Source organism: Pholcus phalangioides, unplaced genomic scaffold (genome assembly GCF_987345545.1).
Source record: "Pholcus phalangioides strain wild (caught in Gottingen) unplaced genomic scaffold, Ppha-v1.0 ptg000022l_1, whole genome shotgun sequence".
Lineage (NCBI taxonomy): Eukaryota > Metazoa > Arthropoda > Arachnida > Araneae > Pholcidae > Pholcus > Pholcus phalangioides.
In genome coordinates this window covers 38,378,589-38,397,097 of record NW_028301615.1, presented here as the reverse complement: position 1 = coordinate 38,397,097, position 18,509 = coordinate 38,378,589, and the positions used below count along the sequence as shown (strand labels likewise).

Below are 18,509 nucleotides of genomic sequence, written 5' to 3'. Positions count from 1 at the left end.
TGCTTATCATGACGATAAAGGTTAAGAGTTCAAAAACTGAAAAAAGTTTTAAGAAAAACTTGTTCAAGTTTTAATTATTCCATAATGATAATTTTTGAAAAATTTTATTGACCAGCAAATAAAGAAAATATACAGCAGTCCATACAAATTCCATAACTATTGTTATTTTCTAGAAAATATTTTGTGACATTACAAAATTTTCTAGATTAAAAACTACCACATCTAGTTTGAAGTCTAGTTTTTAAAAAAAAGAAGATACATTATAATTTTTATTATATCTTATCTCACTAGAACAGTGGTTCTCAACCGGGGACCATGTGGTCCCCTAGTGATACTGGGATACTTCAAGGGGGCCACGAAGAAAATGGAGAAAGGGCCATGATAGGTGGTTTGGAGGGCTGCAGAGAGCTGAGAAGAAAAATTAAGGTGTGAAGAAATAAAGCTTTTATATTAGTGACTACACACTTACAGAATCCAACAAAACCACCCATAAAACCAGGGCCATCTTAGGGCATGGACCCACCCGGGCTTCACTGCCTACATTTTGCAGCAGGTTTCCTAGAGGATGGGGTATTTCACAGACCCCTTCCTCTATATTAAAATTTATAGTGTGAAAAACAAAAAATGATGAAAACCATATCAGGCCCCGGGCTGCAGCTCTGTAAGGCCCACTCTTGTGAGGGGTCATGCCCGGGGGGGGGGGGGGGAGTCTCATGTCCATAAGTGACCCCATTTTATTTATGATATTTTGCATAGTACAATAAATTTTGAAAATAAGTAGGAAATATGTATGCTGTTTATTTCCAGCTAAGTATGGGACTACCATAGCATCACTTTGACTACGGCACCCATGAAGCTAAGACAGCCCTGAATAGACCTCGGGGAGCTCAATAAATTTCAAGACAGTGGTCTGGAGGCCAATCTTATTTGCAAAATTTTCGTTCAATATAAATTCACTGAAAAAAATCGATCCAATATGTAGAAAGGATCTTGCTTCTAGATGAGGGTCAAAAAGTCTGGGTAAGACAGGGGAGCTACAAGAAAAAAAAAATATGGTTCAAAGGGGGCCACGAGCAAAAAAAGGTTAAGAAACACTGCACTAGAATATACAGAGTGGGCAAAAAGTTGGTAGAAACTTTGAAAATTCATAAAAACCGGAAAAATAACCAAAATAAAAAACGGTTTTCAGGGTTAGCATCACTGGGTCACAGGAATTTTTTTAAGACAGGAATTTTTTTTTTCAAAAACAGCCGATAGGTGGCGCTGATGTACACAAGTCAAGGAAAAGATATGCAAATAATGAACACAGAATGCCTCCAAATTGTTTATTACAGAGTATGTGTTCCACATGACCACCACCACCACAGGGGATAACACATTGCAGGCGAGTCACAAATCCAGCAACGGCAGAGTGCAGCAGATCCACACACACGATTTACAACAGTGAACTGGTTGTGGATTAGAAGCGCAAGTTCTTATAACCGTCTCATTTGCATATTTCCACAAAAGTCGCTCGTAACAGTGCCACCCATCGGCTGTTTTTTGAGTTTTTTCCCATCTTAAAAAATTCCAGTGACCTGTGCTAACCCTGCAAACCGTTTTTTTTATATATCGGTTATTGTTCTGGTTTTTATTCCTTTTTAAAGTTTCTATGGACCCACCCTGTATTAATTCCCCTATATATAATGCACATTGATTTTTTTTAAAAACTAATTTTTATACCTGTAGCTGTTTACTTTTCCCATTTATTGTTGGATAATCACTGTTTAGTGATCTGATCATTTCCACGAGTCTTTGAGTCTGTTTTGATGACAAAGGATCCCAAACATCTTTGACAAATGCTACAAATAAATTTTAAAAAAAGTTCATAGGCTATGCCTTCATTCATTCAGGCTATGCCTGGCACTCTTCATTTAGAAAATTTTTCTCATCCACATTTTCTCCATCAATGTAACTGATATGAGAAAAAGGCATGATAGCTTCATATTTTTTTCATTCTTACCTGATATCTTTGGCAGTATTACCTTTTCCACGATCGCAGGTAACAGTTGCAAATCAGGGTCTTTGTTCTCAGCACTTTCGTCTTGGTTTTCAATGAAACCATAAAGCACAAGGTTCCTGAACCAACCCATTTCTTCTATCCTCTGTTCATCCTGAAGAAAATCAACAAATACATTTTTCTGCAGTTTTACAGAAATATCAAAATATCACCAAAATCGATTGAACAGTAAAAAATAGATTGTCTTTTTATATATATATATAATTATTTAAAGTCTTTAGTAAATATTTTCATCAATAGATAGCAACATATTTGTTTTGAATATATGGAGAAAGTATTATGAAAAGGGAAATTTCGTTAGGAAACACTATGAAAGTTTTTACTTGTGAACATGGGTTTAGTTTGAAGAATTAGATTAAAAATAGTTTCTGATCTTGTTTAATAAATCATTGAACTTTCTGATGAGAATTAGCATTGGTGGCCCAGAAGTTGCTGAACTTGACCCTGGGTGAGAAAACGAGCTCTGGCAGTCTTCTGTTAAAGAAAGGTTTCCCACATATCAACAGCCACAGTGGTTTTGAAGAAAATTTAGAAATTGATGATTGATTTTAAACATTATATATATATATATATTCATTCCAATTTCTTTTTCGAAGAGGATTTAGGTTCCTGAATGTGTAAACATTTAAATATTACATTATAGTTGTAGGATAACTATTTTTTGTGTTTTATTTTTCTTGACAAAGAGAGATGATGAAAAATTATGATCAAATTATGAAAAAATATGATGAAAAAGTAAGTAAATCTAGTAATAAAACTATGCAATGTTTTTCAGGCATGTAATTCGTTTTAGATTTGTCCAGCCCTGCTAGCAAGTACTAGTGTAAATAAAATTTAGCACATAGAATCACAATTGACACAAAATTTTTCTTACAAAAAAGTTAACACTTTACATTTAACCATATAGCAGGTTAAGTTGGTACAAAATTTCTTGGCACTAAAGCTTATAAAAATGCCCTTTATTTATTGAAATATAGTGAAATGCCTGTATAACGATACCCAAGGGACTGCAGAAATATATTGTTTCAAGAGAGTTATCGTTATAGATGGAAAATATATTAAAACTGGAAATTACACCTTGACCAGAGTAATATCATATCGGTGAATATTGAAACAAAGGATATCATTATATAAGATTTTTAATGAATAAATGATTAAACCATGCTCTTTCGAAAAATTTAAGGAGTAATAATAGTTGGTATAAGCATTATGACTGATACCTCAAGAGGATTCCAGGATAATAACTCCAGACGAACAAATGGGCCAAATATTTTTGGTAAACACAGAGGAACAAATGCTTCAGCATAGGACTCTGGTTGAATTTCTTTCCATCTCTCAAAAGCTGTCATTACTCCCTGCAGACTACCGAATTCATCCACAACATCTTCAAATACTTCTCGTGATTCAGCTAATATAGCATCTGAAAATAAACATCAAAACAAATGAAATTATTTAAAATGAATGAGGAGCATCATGATAAAAAATTAAATAAAAAAATTAGTCAATACTTCCATAACAACCCCAGGTTGTAGTGACCATTCCACCATAATGACAGATAGGATAAGTCCCAAATGTTTTCATATGACGAACATATGTGCTTTTTCTTTTCATATAATGGTCACCCGATATAAATGAGTGTCGACTGTACTATATAAAATATTAATATTTTCAGTAAAGCAAAACAATGTACAAAAGAGATGGTATTTTTTCAGCCCTAGATATACCGAGAAGTAGAATTTTCTGGATGCTATGACGAAACTAATATTTGGAAAGAAAAGTGATTCATCTCCTCTGGGTTCAATTCCCGGAGGAGACAAATCACTTTTCTTTCCAAATATCAGTTTTGGCATAACATCCAGAAAATTCAATTTCTCAATGTACGAAAGTTGCATCATGGGAGAATAATAATCTTGGTGTGATACATGATTTCACCAGTAAGTTTTGACAAGGAAATTCTGAATGAGAAATTTTAGGGGTGAAAAAAGATTCACACATCCAGAATGCAAGTTTAACAGTTGCTGCTCGATTTTAAAAACCTCCGATCAGGGCAGCTTTAGGGTTGTGAAGGGAGCCGAATCCAGGATAAAGAAAATAATTAGTAGAAAAAATTTAAAAAACTGTTTTGTTTCCAAACTTCAAATTATGAACATATGGGACAGAATAAAAACAAGGAAAATTTACAGGCCTTTGTGATGAATGGCACCCCTGTCCCCTTGCAATCCAGGTGAATGCGCTAAGCAATATGGGCTCGTTCAGCATGTGTGTGCTTTAAGGAAGGAATTGATTTCTTCTGTAGAATATTTGGTTATCACACTCACCCAGATTGTAAGGGGACAGCGGTCAATCTTCCCGGAGGCCTGAAAATTTTCCATCCAAAAACAAAACCATAATACTGGGTATCATGAACTAACTGGAAATTGTTTTGCTCCTTCTACTGACTGTGAAGGTCTCAGAAACAACACACAATGTACACTATTCTGTGACAAAACATATCTTAGTAGAATTATGTGAAGAAAAAAATTCCAAAATTTGAGATGTGAAAAACAGAAGTATGGTCATCCCATATAACATGATAAAAATTAATACAGGTGCACTTCAAGCAACACCAATTAATTTTTACTTTGGATGCCCTTGAATGTCAGACTACCCACCCTCAAATGAATCAAAACCTAAATGATCATATTATTCTGGAATAAATAATTTACCTATACAATAACCATAGTAAGCAAAATACAGTCAGCCCTCAGTATTTGTGGACTTCATATTATCAGCCTCTTTCCTAGTTTTCCGGAAAACACTGTTGCTGTGATAATTCTCATATTGGAACAAAATATAAGTTGTAAGTGTTGTAAATAAATGTTCAAAAATCCCTCTTTAAGAGTTTTCTTTTGGTGCCTCCAAAAATATTTCCGCAAGACTTGTTTAAATGTTTCTAAAAGTGAAAAACTTAAAAGGAAAATTTAAAATATTGACAAAGGTTAACTTAATTTCTGTGATTTCCCGTTATTACAGCATAAAAGAAAGTAAAGTCAGATATATTAAGAAACGAGAACTTGAAATTCTATCAGCCATTGCTGTAGCTACATCTGCAATCATATAGACTTTGATTTACATGTCTCTCATGCAGAAAGTTCTGTTTTTATGTGGGTGTTATAAAAAGGGTATACAAGTTATGTATTTTGTAACTTGTTCACTATCCATTACGATTAAATCAGCCATCCCATGATCATTGAGGGACAGAATAAGTCCCATCATCCAGTATTTTTCATGAACAATAGAAAAATTTGGAATACAAAGACACTTTTTCTGGATTGTTAATGGAGAAGGATTCACTGATATAGACAAAGGAGATAAGGGCATAAATTAACAGCAATTAAGAAATTGACATAAGAGGGATAAATCACACTGACTGCTTCTGAAATCTAGGGCAATTTAATTATGAGCAGTATAGCAAAAGGTTTTGCAACTTTAAATCAGCAATGGATTGTTTACATGAAATAGGCCCCTCTATGGTATGTTATTCATGCGTAGAAAAGTTGGAAGAGGAAACATTGTTACCATAATGTAACAAATTAACAGAAATTCAGTAGAAACGGCTGACAGATATTATGTTGTTCTTTCAGAAAACATCACTCAGAATCATTGGAGCGCCCCCCCCCCCACTTCTACACAAAGCAGATATAAACAAGATGCCTAAAAACAAAAGTTTATGGTTTGTGTTATTTGTGGTTACCCCCAAAATGTAACCCCAGCAAATACGAGACACACCTGTATATAAGTAATTTGTTGAATGAATATGATTAAAGAGAACAATTAGTTTGTATTTTTTGTATGTGTAACAGTAAATTCTTAATCAATGATGCTGAAACTCTTACATAGAAAAATATATGATAAAACAGACTATTAAAAGAATGAATAGAAGCAAAGCCTCCCTTTAAAAGAAATTTTTTGCATCAATTACCCAAAATAACTCTTACTTTGTTTTTCTTTGAACTTCAGTACATCAATATCAGGCTCTTCATCATCAGTTGACATGCCATCATGATGTTTGGATAGAACTCTATTTCTATCTCTCTGCTTACGCCTTCGCATCCTTGATACAAGAAAGAAAAATAATTATCAAACTCTGGTGTGCATCAGACACTTTATTTGAAGCAAATACTTTTATTTTCACTTTCTGCTGAACAAAATTACATTTACGAACGAGGATTGTTTGGAAAGTAAAGACACACTGCACAAAGAGAGAGTCAATATTTTATTGCGTGCACTGGCAATACTTATAATATAAATTTGACCATGATTTCTTAGCTGTCCCCTCATGTTCTTTTGTCATAGCGTCATAGCTGAGTCTGGTTAGAAAAACAAGTTTCTACAATGAAGGTGATTCAAAATTCCATCAATTTAAGCAACACACGCGCGCACATGCTCAATAATTTGAAATCAAGCAATTTTGTTTTTTTGAGTCAAACTCTGTAGAGTTTTCTTTATTTTCTTAGATTGTGTGTTTAATTATTCTTTTTAGTTTTATTTTGTCACCGGATTTTTAGAAGGATCACAATTGTTGGATTTGCCAGGTAAGTGTTTTTTATTGCTCATAATTATTAATGACAAGTGCATGGCCGCTAATTTTGGTTCGAACAACCCATGCTTCTCAGCCAAGTAGAATGATGTCACTATCCTGGATTCAACTAGTGTCACTGATTTGGGAATGTTCATTAATGAGGGACTTGGGTTTTCTGGACATTGTTCAGCGGTGGTCAAAATAGAATGCTCGGTTTCATTTTCAAAAAGGACTTTTCACATTCTTCTAAAGTCATTCTTCCACTTTTCCGAGGCTTAATTCGTCCTGGACTGGAGTATGCTGTAACAGTAAGGTTTTGAAGGCAATACCTACAGAGGGACATAGACTTGGTTGTAAGGGTGAAGATAAGAGCTACGCATGCCCTTGTTGGCACACAGGAATTGAGTTATGAACAGACTTCATTTTTTTGAATGCTTATGTTGGATGAATGCAGGTGTCGGGGAGATATGATGGAAGTGTTCAAAATTTTCAATGGGATGGATAGGATGGACCAGGAATTATTAATATGCTGTCAATCAACTGCTTTGACAAGACACCAGTATCAATCGGTAAGGGACACTTCTAGGTCATGGTGTCACAGGGAATTTTTCTCTAATAGAGTTGTAAAGAAATGGAAAAGCTCACCCCCCCCCCCCACTTCCCGGAGGTAGCAAATTCTGACACAATTAAAAACAATACAATAAACATGCTGGGGTAAATCAAGAAGCTATCCATACTTGGAATAAGACAACCATAAGCATTCATTATGGACATTGTATAATATTTCACTATGTATATACAGTGGAATCCTGTCTAAAATGGACACACTATGAGACGGAAACCTTTCTTAAATGGAACAAGCATATATGGCTGTATTCATGGAGTGACTGTCAAATGGCCAATCGAATAACATGCGGGTGAATGCTAAAATGCATGTTAGAAAAGATCAGTATTCTCGGCAAACCAGCAAGTAGCTGTGACAAGGCCATGGCATTTAACAATGATGCTGATTCATCAATAAAGATCATGCGTTCCTTCTTTTTTTCTTTGCTGCTGCAAATGTTTTTGAAAACAAGATGAAGGATGATCGCATTGGCTATCCCTGCAAGATGTTATTTATTTTTGTTATTGGTCGTTTTATTTTGTTGAATAAAGTAATGAATTAGAGAAATTTTAAAAAACAGATGTTTGTGACTGTGGTATAGCTGCTCATACGTTTAGACCTCGTGACAAGAAAAACATGATTGATTGCATTTCTGGAAGATATGGAGGAATCCGATTATGATTCTAAAGCAGTTGATGAGGTATGTAAAGCTTTATTAAACAGTTATTTCCTTTTTACAAAATTATTATATAAACAAATTTAATATCCAAATGATACATAATGCTCCTGAGTGGCCCCTGATTATCCCCAATCAAGGTGGTCCCCATATCCTGAAGCCAAGCCCACAGGCAAGGATTTTTTGTGGGCCCTTTGAAGTAAATTTAGAATGTAAAAACAAGAAAATTACAATCAACCTCGTCACAGGGCTGAAGCTCTGTCAGCATCCCCACTCCATTTTCCCACGTGACAACTGGTGCTGCTTTTTTTTAATATTATTGCAAATACTGGAAAAATATTAATGTCTGATGATTTCAGTAAGAAAAGTCAATTTCTATATATTTTTTCCACATAAAAATACCTATTACTTTTCTATTCAAAAGCAGAGATTCATGTATGTGTCAGGGTTTAAGCTGGATAAAAAATTCCTTTTGCAAAAAAGTGAAAATGAGGGGAAAAGATTTAGCAAAATGCTACGATGCTAGGGGCCATTCAAATACAAATACAAATACAAATACAACGCCACAACAGGCAAAATGCCCAACGAGGTGGCTGATAAAAAGATGCCCATAAAAATATGGTTGTCATATGTTTCAAAAATACAGCAACCCAATTAAAAATGCAATTAACACAAATTACAAACAATATATACACATGATAAAATATTATACAATGCCCATAAAGAATACTTATGGTTGTCTTATTCTAAGAATGGATAGCTTCTCGATTTACCCCAACATGTTTATCGTATTTCTTTTTAAACGTGTCAATTGTGTTACAATTTACTACCTCCGGGGGTAAGCTATTCCATTTATTAACAACCCTATTGGAGAAAAATTCAAGTATTACGTCAGCAGATTTTTAGCTATTTTTGTCCCCTCCCCCCTTGTCAGCAAAACACTGACCCCCTCCACCCCTTGTCAGCAAAATTTAGTCAGCAGTTTAGAATATTTCATATCTTCAAAAAAGGGTGGTTGATGACATAAGCAACCTTCAAATCCCCCCCCCCCCCGTCATCAAAAGTCAGCAAATCCAAACCCCCCGATGCTGACGTAATACTTGAATGACCCCTAATGTAATGATTGGATGTCTACTCGTTGCGTACCTCTTGTACGCATTTTTGCAAAAGTGGCTCGCTACTACTTTTTTCGCATTCTACGATTTTCTTTCGCATTTTGATATCATTTGCAAGTGTATAATTACTATTAAAAATGCAGAAAAAAATTACATTCCGCGAAAAATTTGTGCAACTTATTGATGGCATGATGGTTCATTTAACGCAATCATAAAATCAGTTGATTAATCACATCCTTTATTTTTATGACCCAGTGTTGGGCATACAAATACTTTAATTTTTCTGAATGATTTTTGCTTCAATTTACGATTTTTAATTATGATTGTCCAATTAGTTTTATATAAGATTTGATATCATAGGATAAAATAATGTTTTTGAGAAGTTTGAAAAAATTGGATATCAATTTGATGTTTTCATTTAATCAGTATATGAAATTAATTTATATCAATAGTAATTATGATTTCTTCAAACCTCATCTACCTTTCAAACTGAGCACAACTCAGGTCTATCGCCATCTATGGGCGATTTACTACCTAGTGAGCTGTGTGTGTATACCTAACAGTCTCACCGCATGACAAAAAGAATTAGAAAAAATATTTTTATTTCAAAGAAAAAATGTATTTATGTTAATGGACAGAGTGAAATTCATCGAAAATCAGGACACATTATTTTGACATTTCTTGAAAAATCATAAAAAAAAGTATTCAAATAAAAGATGAATTTAAAAAATACTGTGGTACTCACTAGACAGTTTTCTTTAAACATTCTTTTAATTCCAAAACATAAAATTATATGGAATAAAAAAAAAAAAAATACTTGAAAGTTTAATGTAATACCATAGGAAACCTCTTTAAGACAGAAACTGTCTAATGCAGAAATGGAAGGCATATTTAGTCTATCCGTAGATAGAAAACCTGCTAAAATGGAAAGAATTTTTGGCCAAGTGCAAGTTTTTGTCATTTGGATTGGTGGTAAGTTGAGTTGTTCTGATCCCCTATTCTGTTAGGCGAACTCTTCTTTCACTTCTTGCAAAAACAATGAATGATTATTATCCCCCTGAACAGGTTCTGGAGATTGGGTTCGAGTGGAAGCGGATTTACTATTAAAAATTTAGTAAAAGCTTGTTTAGTATTTCATTTATGATGGAAATGGTGACTTCTGTTAGAAAACAGTCCTATTTCTTGGAAAAAGTTTGATAATTTCGGGAGAGTAATACGTGCGAGAGGCTGAATTATTGCTTACAGTTTAGCGATACCATGTTTTGCCTACAGCAGAGATTTTCATTCACTGTAGAGATGGCCACCAGCAACAAAGAACATGTATTGAATTTGAACACAATAATGAACTTCATTGAGGCGTACAAAAAGCAAAATTTAAATGTTACAGAAATGTAGAATCTTTTTTTTTCCCACAAATGTTTTTGGTTGTTTGATCTCAATGTCACTGTTTTTTTAAAAACTGTGTAAAAACAATTTCTCAATTTTTATTTTAAATACAGTGAAACCTCACTACGATACTCAATATAACGATATCCTTTACTACGATAAATCTCTCTAAAACAATATTTTTAGGAAATTTTTTAAACCAATATGAAATGGTACTTTATATATTTTGCTCAAAATCATTTTGAATTTAATTTTAACTTCACGTTTGTTTTCCTTCTTCTGAAGGCATGTAATAACATCACTATTTTGCACTAAAAAATCACTGAAAGCTAAAGTAAGTAATTGGCATAATTGACATTGCTACTTTCTGTGTACAACACAAAAGCGCAATGTGATAAACCTCTTTACAGGGTCAATACATCTTAGTGAATTTTTATAATAAATTAATCAATTACAATTTTTTGGGCGATTAAATATATAAAAGCACATTCTCTGATGCTATTAATAATGTTGATGTAGGGAAGATGACAACAGCATAAATCTGATCACACGTAAGGATAATTTTGCCTCTCCATATAACCATAATCTCCATACATCAATATTTTTTTTGTTCCGCAGAACATTGCTATATCGCGGTTTCACTGTACTGAAAAATTTCATTTTTGACAAAAGCAAGTGTTCATTATACTGCTATTCAGGAGAACATTGAACTTTAACTATTAGCGCACATTAAATATGAAATTTCAAATTTATAGTTATTTGAAACATTAAACATGAAAAAATATAAAAATAATAATATGCATATCTTGTTGGTTTATAGAAGTTAGGGTGATGTTCTCAAAACTCAAGGTTCGTAAACAATAGAAATGAATCACTGCATATATTTTTATGCGCACCTCTATAAAATGGAAACCTGTCTGGAAAATAATTTCAGTCTCTTGACCTTCCGCTTTATACAGATTTCATTGTATATTATTTCTAGTTTTCCTAATTAGTTTTTTAAGGGCATTTTGTCTGTTGTTACCTTGTATTTGTATAGTTGGAGCTGAAAAATATTTGTAAACTTTAATCTGTAATAATCAGAGATTTAAGTAATGATTGAATACGATTTAAAAAATTGAAAATTTTAAAATATTAGTACAATTACTTGAAAAAGTAAATTATAAAAACATATATTACCTTCTACCTTCCCGCTCTGCAGCTCTTCGTAGTTTACTCTCATCCTGAATTCCATTCTTTTCAAATGAATCAGCAGCACTTCCTTTTAGTCTACCTAAAAAAAACACACACAAAAGCAAATCAAATAGATCTATGCAACATCAACAATTTAACAATTTATTTATGCAGTTTGTACATATATGTTCCTCACAAAGAAGCCTTTCATGTTGCAAGAGCAACCAATCTTATACTCTTATTCTTTCACACATTCTTTTGACATTAGTTTTTAACAAAGTGTTAGGTTTGTAACAGCTTTCAATGTAAAAATATCAAAATCATTGAAATTCCAGTGTTTTATTTTTTACCGTTTATTTTGGAAATCACACATAAACGCGTGTGAGATTTTTGTATTTTTATTTAAGTAATAGCAAGGAATCTCCCTTGACACTTACTGCACATCAAAGAACATTCATCAGATTGATCCCTAACATCTTGTTGGCGTCTTACCACTAAATTTACAATTCTTTCTTTATAAAGATCCATCATCCTACTTTCCAGCAAATCAATATGGGAGACCTAAAAACAATGACACAAAATATACACAGTGAAAATCTTATAGAACTACTACTCTTTATAACAATAATTACCTATATAACAATATTACTCTCTAGTCTCTTGAGCAGCATTATGTCAGCAGTTATTTTACGAGTTATGATCAGCAATAAAATTGTATAAGCATTGACTTTTTTTAGGCATAAGAGAGCTCAAGCAAAAAACAGAGAGAGCATGACAATTCGTTTCAGGTCAGCAACCAGAAGCAAAAATTCACTCTGTTGCCCGGTGCGGTACCTATTTTGGTACTTCCTCCCTGTAATTTTTAACAGGAAAAAGAGTAAACTCAGTGCCCTTCAGGGTCCAGCACCCGGGGCATCAGAACCCCCTGCCCTCTCCTAGTTGTGGCCCTGATTAGTTCACATGTATAAACATACACAAGAAACATAATTAAAGAATAAATTGATAAATACAAAAAATGATGGAAAGAGATGTTCACACCTAAATGGTAAGACAATGTGTAGAATATTAACCACTCAATTTGAAGCATTCATCACCAGTATTATGATGGAAAGAATTTGAGTTTTTTGCTCATTGTTGTTTTTCGTGACAGCAAAACAGCTGAAAATCTTCCCATCGTAATTCTAAGTTATTTGATAATGTAGAGCTTGCAAAGTACAGTATTTTGAAAAGAAAAGGAACTTAATCAGAGAACAGATTTTTTTTGTAATGAATGCTTTCACATTAAATCAGTGAGAGCAGACCCACCTTTAGATCAAGACATTCAACCAAGTCTGTGACATACCCTCTCATTTGCTGATACAACGCATAGCGTTTTGCAAGCTGGGGCGCTTCTTTCTCAATCTTCCCAATCAGATCGGTGGCATCACTGATTTCTTTTTTACATTTCTCGAGTTCATATTTATGAGCATTGTTGATCTCTTTTAAGGCAGTAAGTCTGAGATAAAAATGAACAATTCAACGTTATGTGAACTTTTTATAATATCAAGTAAAGAAAGATGAAATATATGCTTTCAAAGAAGCATGAGAAAAATGTTTGAAGATGAATCTACTGTGTATTAGGATTAAAAGAATAATTTAAATGAAGGAATACAATTTAATCTAAGGAAAAAATAATTTAAATGAAGGACAACAATTTAATCTAAGGAAAAAATAATTTAAATGCAGGAAAACAATTTAATCTAAAGAAAAAATAATTTAAATCAAGGAAAAAAATTAATATTTACACATAAACTTATGTAACACAATAAAGAAGATACCAAGGATAAAGGCAAATAACATGGAAAAAAAATGTATTTTCTAACATATTTCTACACTCTATGGGTGAGTTACCACTACTACATTTCAGATGATATTTATAACTACACTATAACGCTTACCAGGTATCTCACTTGGGTTGACTATCAAATTTTAACTTCTTGTTGTTTAGGGAAGAAAAAGTGTGTACAGTCAGACGGTGTGGTCAGAATAAAACTAAGTAGCCTGTATATAAGACCAAAGCAACATTCTGATGGCTGCTCGCAAGGAGTTAGACCTAGTTCATTGATCTATTTACGTCTTGTTTAAATTTCTGCTCAAAAATGAACCTAATCAACGATGATGGGATCAGTGGTGTTGATTACAGCTGCTGTGTGGCCATGGTGAGAACCCAGATTCGAACCCTACCTATAGCGAAATTGGTTTTCTGTGGTTCCAAAGTTCAAAGAGTGAATGTAAGCCAATCTCCTTGTTAAATTTAAGTTTCCCCACAGGGAGTAACAGACATACAAATATTCAATCATTGCACTTCACTTATAATTTAAATATAGATGACAACAGTAAAAATTCACACACAACACTAGATATGCAATCAGATTTATGTACACATACACACTTCCATCACTACTCACTCCGTAGTAAACTGCCCAAGGAGATAGATGAAGCTGTGCTTGGTTTTAAAAAAGGCCTTAAGGTGAAGTTACTATTGTAGCCTCCAGAAGATATTGTTGAAGTTTGTCTTTATCAGTATCAAGAATATTCTCCAAAAGAGATGAGCATTATAGAAAATTTTATATTTCTAGGTCAGTAGTTCTCAAACTTTTGTCTTCCTCTGCTCCTCCTCTCCCTACTGGACACGTATCTGTGGCTGCCCAGGATAGTCTAACTAAAAAACCGCTTCATGGTATTGAATAGGCACACATTAATAAGGACAGTTAAACGTGACACCCCGACTGGTTGGCAATGCCCCAAGAAGCTGCAGTGCACACTTTTGAGAACCACTGCTCTGTGTGAAACGATGCAGCTTTCATTCACAGACTCAACTGCAGTTAAATTTTTAAGTTGGAAAGAATGGATGTAAACCTTTATTAGGAAAAAGAGTTATTACAAAGTAGTTCAACCATCGAATTAAGAGGAAGTTGAATAATAATTAGAGAATCAAAAATTGAAAATGAAAAGATACCTTTCCTCAAGCCTGGCTTTTATAGAAGCAGTTGTAAGTTCTGCTTTACTGGAAGACTGCAATGATATCATCATCGAGCTACTAATTGTCTGAGGAACAGCTGTGTTTATTGGGAGTGCGTCATAATACATTTTTTCTTCACTCATAGATGATGCATATGAATAAAATGAATCGTCTTCGATTTGTTGGCTTGTTGGTCCACTCTAAAAAAATTAGAATTAAGTAAAATTTTATCTACCTGCAGTCGTTTTATATAAATATGACAAACTGTGGTTTAAAAGATAGCCAGTAACACGTATAGCAGCATTCTGGTTATTGGATCTTTTGTTCTCACCGCCCCCAAGAAGTGATTCAAATGCCGGAAAACAAACAAAATCCAACATTTTTACTTGCAAAGAAAAAACTGAATGATTTGAATATACAGGGCTTGACACATGCTTGGGCACCATACCAATTAAAAATACGAAGTGACACCTAAAATTTTCTATGATTGATCACTACATTACAGTCTGAGGCAGGGTTTAAGCTGCACTATATATGCTTGATTTGGGTGAAACAAATTCAGGCAGGTTGGTCACATGTTGCTTTTTGTTTATTCAACAGGTAACGATATAAATCATACTTTGCAAATATTCAAAAAATTCTGGAATATTTTGAAATTTCACACATTGGTATGTTGTTACATATGTCTACATGCATACCAAGTAATTCAAGGTGTCAAGTAAAGTATCCTTGTTGCAAAGGTTTTTAACAGCTGGCTGATGTGAAGATATATTTAGGAAAGCGAAAATTCAACTGCCCCGGCAGGGAATTGAACCTATGTCCTTCCACTTTCCAGGTGAATGCCCTAGACCACTAGACTACAGAGGCAATGAATATCTCAATCTTTCCTTGGAGCTCGTGAACACTGAACAGGACAGTACATGGACAGTCTGACACAATTCAGGCTAAAGCTCACAACTGCTGACACTGCCACCAGATGGCGACTTATCCAAGGAAGATGCCACGCTCTGCTATCCATATAAAGGTTTTTAACAGCTGGCTGATGCAACAATATATTTAGGAAAGAAAGAAAGTGAAAGGACGTGGATTCGATTATCTGCAGGGGCAGTTGAATTTTCCCTTTCCTAAATATATCTTCGCATCATACAAAGGTTAAAAAACATTTGTATAGACTTCTTTTAACAGAAATATTGAGCACAAATTAAAGTATAACCTCGATTAACCAGGGTAAATGGGCTCCAAAATGTCACCTCGGATATCAAGTTCATCAGTTTATATGATCCCCAGAAAATATGGGCAATACCTAAAAGTCTGCTGATTGCAAAAAGGAAATATTTAAAAACAAACAAATTTAAATTTTTTAATGGTAAATGCAAGAATTATGAAAGTTATTCTGAAATAATCATTTTGACTGACAGACCTTCATCTGGTTATGTGCTTCATCAGTTCATAGAGGCTAGTTAAATTGAAGTTCTACTATTCCTAAGTGAAAGTTCCTTATCAATTTATCCGAAATTAATGACACTGATTCCTTGAAAAAAATAGGATGAGAATTTTTTTTAGGAATGTAAATGTATGCTATGCAATTTCATCATAACAAGAACTAAATCATATGAATTGATCATATGAAATAACAGGCAGTTCACTCAAGTGAAGAAAGTGTGTGTGACTTTCATCACAGCAAATTCAGGGTTGTAAAAAACCCATCCCAGGTGGGTTTTTCTAAAAAACCCGGGTTTTTTGGGCAAATGGGAAAATTGAATTTCCTTTTTTCCACAACTTCAAAATATAACTTAAACATGTATGTACATTAGAGTGGGTTGAAAAAAATGTTTTTATTTTCAAATTGCTATAGTGCGAAAAAGTTGCCTCCGTTAATAAGAAGAAAAACAATATAAAAAATTTTAAAATTGGTTGATATCTTCCGGTCGCACATAGTACTTGAAGTTTATGGAAACTGACGAAATTGAACATTTTTCTTAATTTTTTTTAATATTAATTAAAATTGAACGATTGACACACAAAAGTTTGTTATGCTTATTTTATGGTTCAATAAAGTAAAATAAATTAAAACATCATTAATATTTCAATGTTTGTTATGCTTATTTTATGGTTCAATAAAGTAAAATAAATTAAAACATCATTAATATTTCAATGTTTATTGGTCGTGCAATGCGTTCGAAAAACGGGAATGAACAAATTTCATTGTGCAGCTCTTCGCCTGCTTGGTCAGAACAAAATGACCCAGAACTTACCAAGAGGTGGCTGCATGTCGAGTTCCACCTACACCCTTTCAAATTAACCATCCAAAGTAGCAGAGTGTGTGTAATTGACATTATATTTAAAAACTATTTACCAAAATTGACACGTTCAAAATCTGAAGATTAGGAGAAATCAGATGTAACTGATCTTGATAATAGTGTAGATCTGATGTAGCCATCTCTAGCTTCATGTCTACATACTTTAGTTGAGGCCTCTGTAACAAGTTTTACACATCTCTGGACTGTCTGAGTGTGACAGGGAAACGTTTTGATGGCTCTGATGTTAGTGTCGGAATTGATGAACATAATATCAGTACATACTTCCTGCAGCATTGTGGGATACAACAGGCCAGTATTCCAGTAAATAATCTGAAGGTAATCGGTAGCTTTAAAGTTAATCTTAGATAGCATGAAGAGTCTGAACTGAACAGAACAAACCGAGCACAACCAGGCTCTGTCACATTAGCGATGTAAGCTCAGTGCCCAGTTGTGCCGGAAAAAACTTCAGTTGGTAGTCTGACCGGTTAATCAAGGGATCAGCAGAAAAAGAAAGTGAGAAAATTAAAAGTGTAACAGAAAATGATAACAATTAAGCAAGGTTAATGCAATTAAGCTTAGCATGAAGTGATTTTAATTTTTTCAACCGATTTTACATTTTTTTTTTACATAATTTTTCTTTTTATTTAAGGAGGCTACTTTCCGCATTATAGCGATTTGAAAATAAAAGATTTTTTTCTACCCATCCTAATGTACATCCTTTATGTGAAAATCTTATGTCTAAATATACATTTTTGATGCATGTTAAACTATGCATTTGATCAATAAAATTGACCATACTATAAGAGAATAATTGTTCACACACAAGCACACCAACTTGTGTAATTGTATCTGAACCTTGAGTTGCATGCAAAACTGTAGAAAGAAGATTGTTTGTGGTAAAATAAATGAATTTGGATAATGAAAATTGAGAAATCAGGATGGTGTCTGAATTTTTTTTCTCCAAATTTTTAAAACCCTGAAGAAAATGTATCTAAAAGTGTCCTGATACGTCAAAAATAAAACCTTTAGCTATGTAACCAGAACCATAAAGTTTTTTTTGTTTTTTTTAATTGAACCCAAACTTTCAGGAGCTAAAGTCTCATGCTTCTTTTTCTTGAATTCCTCACTGTTAAAGAATGAATATCCCTACTTCATTAAATTCTGAAATATTTTTAAAGGAACAGTAATAATTAAAAAATGATCTGGCTAAAAGGAGGAGATAGCAGCCATTCTGAGGATTCATTACTCTGGAGGTGTTTTCCACTTGTCCAAATTAGCCATTTTTGGGAACTTAAAACTACAGAATAACTTGAATTATCATTAAACACAGATGCCAATAACATTATTGTATATTAATATCACTGTATACAAGAAAACCTGTCATGTATAGCAACAGACCTACAGAATGCCTTCATCTGGCTGACAATTTTAACAGGCAAATTTTTTATTTTTGGGGTTGGGCTTATATTATGAGCATCTTGAAAAATCAAGCTATGGCTTATTTTATGGTTAGGTGTTATTTACAAGGATGACGTCACTCTCCGCTACCATACGAAGGTTTTTTAACAACTGGCTGTTGCGAAGATATATTTTGGAAAGAGAGAAAATTCCACTGCCCCTGCGGGGAATCGAAC

General features: G+C 33.6%; 1 protein-coding gene across 1 annotated transcript in view; it reads right to left on the bottom strand.

The window, feature by feature from the left end:
* The window catches only part of LOC149070410 (PAX3- and PAX7-binding protein 1), a 53,334-nt gene that overhangs the window by 13,848 nt on the left and 20,977 nt on the right, over positions 1 to 18,509 (bottom strand). The window contains exons 7-14 of the mRNA XM_089250237.1: positions 14,573 to 14,775; positions 12,880 to 13,069; positions 12,012 to 12,135; positions 11,581 to 11,674; positions 6,037 to 6,152; positions 3,280 to 3,479; positions 2,003 to 2,153; positions 1,723 to 1,841 (exon numbers count right to left, since the gene is read on the bottom strand). Coding sequence (XP_089106363.1) covers positions 1,723 to 1,841; positions 2,003 to 2,153; positions 3,280 to 3,479; positions 6,037 to 6,152; positions 11,581 to 11,674; positions 12,012 to 12,135; positions 12,880 to 13,069; positions 14,573 to 14,775 — 1,197 coding nt within the window. The remainder of the gene's footprint in view (positions 1 to 1,722; positions 1,842 to 2,002; positions 2,154 to 3,279; positions 3,480 to 6,036; positions 6,153 to 11,580; positions 11,675 to 12,011; positions 12,136 to 12,879; positions 13,070 to 14,572; positions 14,776 to 18,509) is intronic.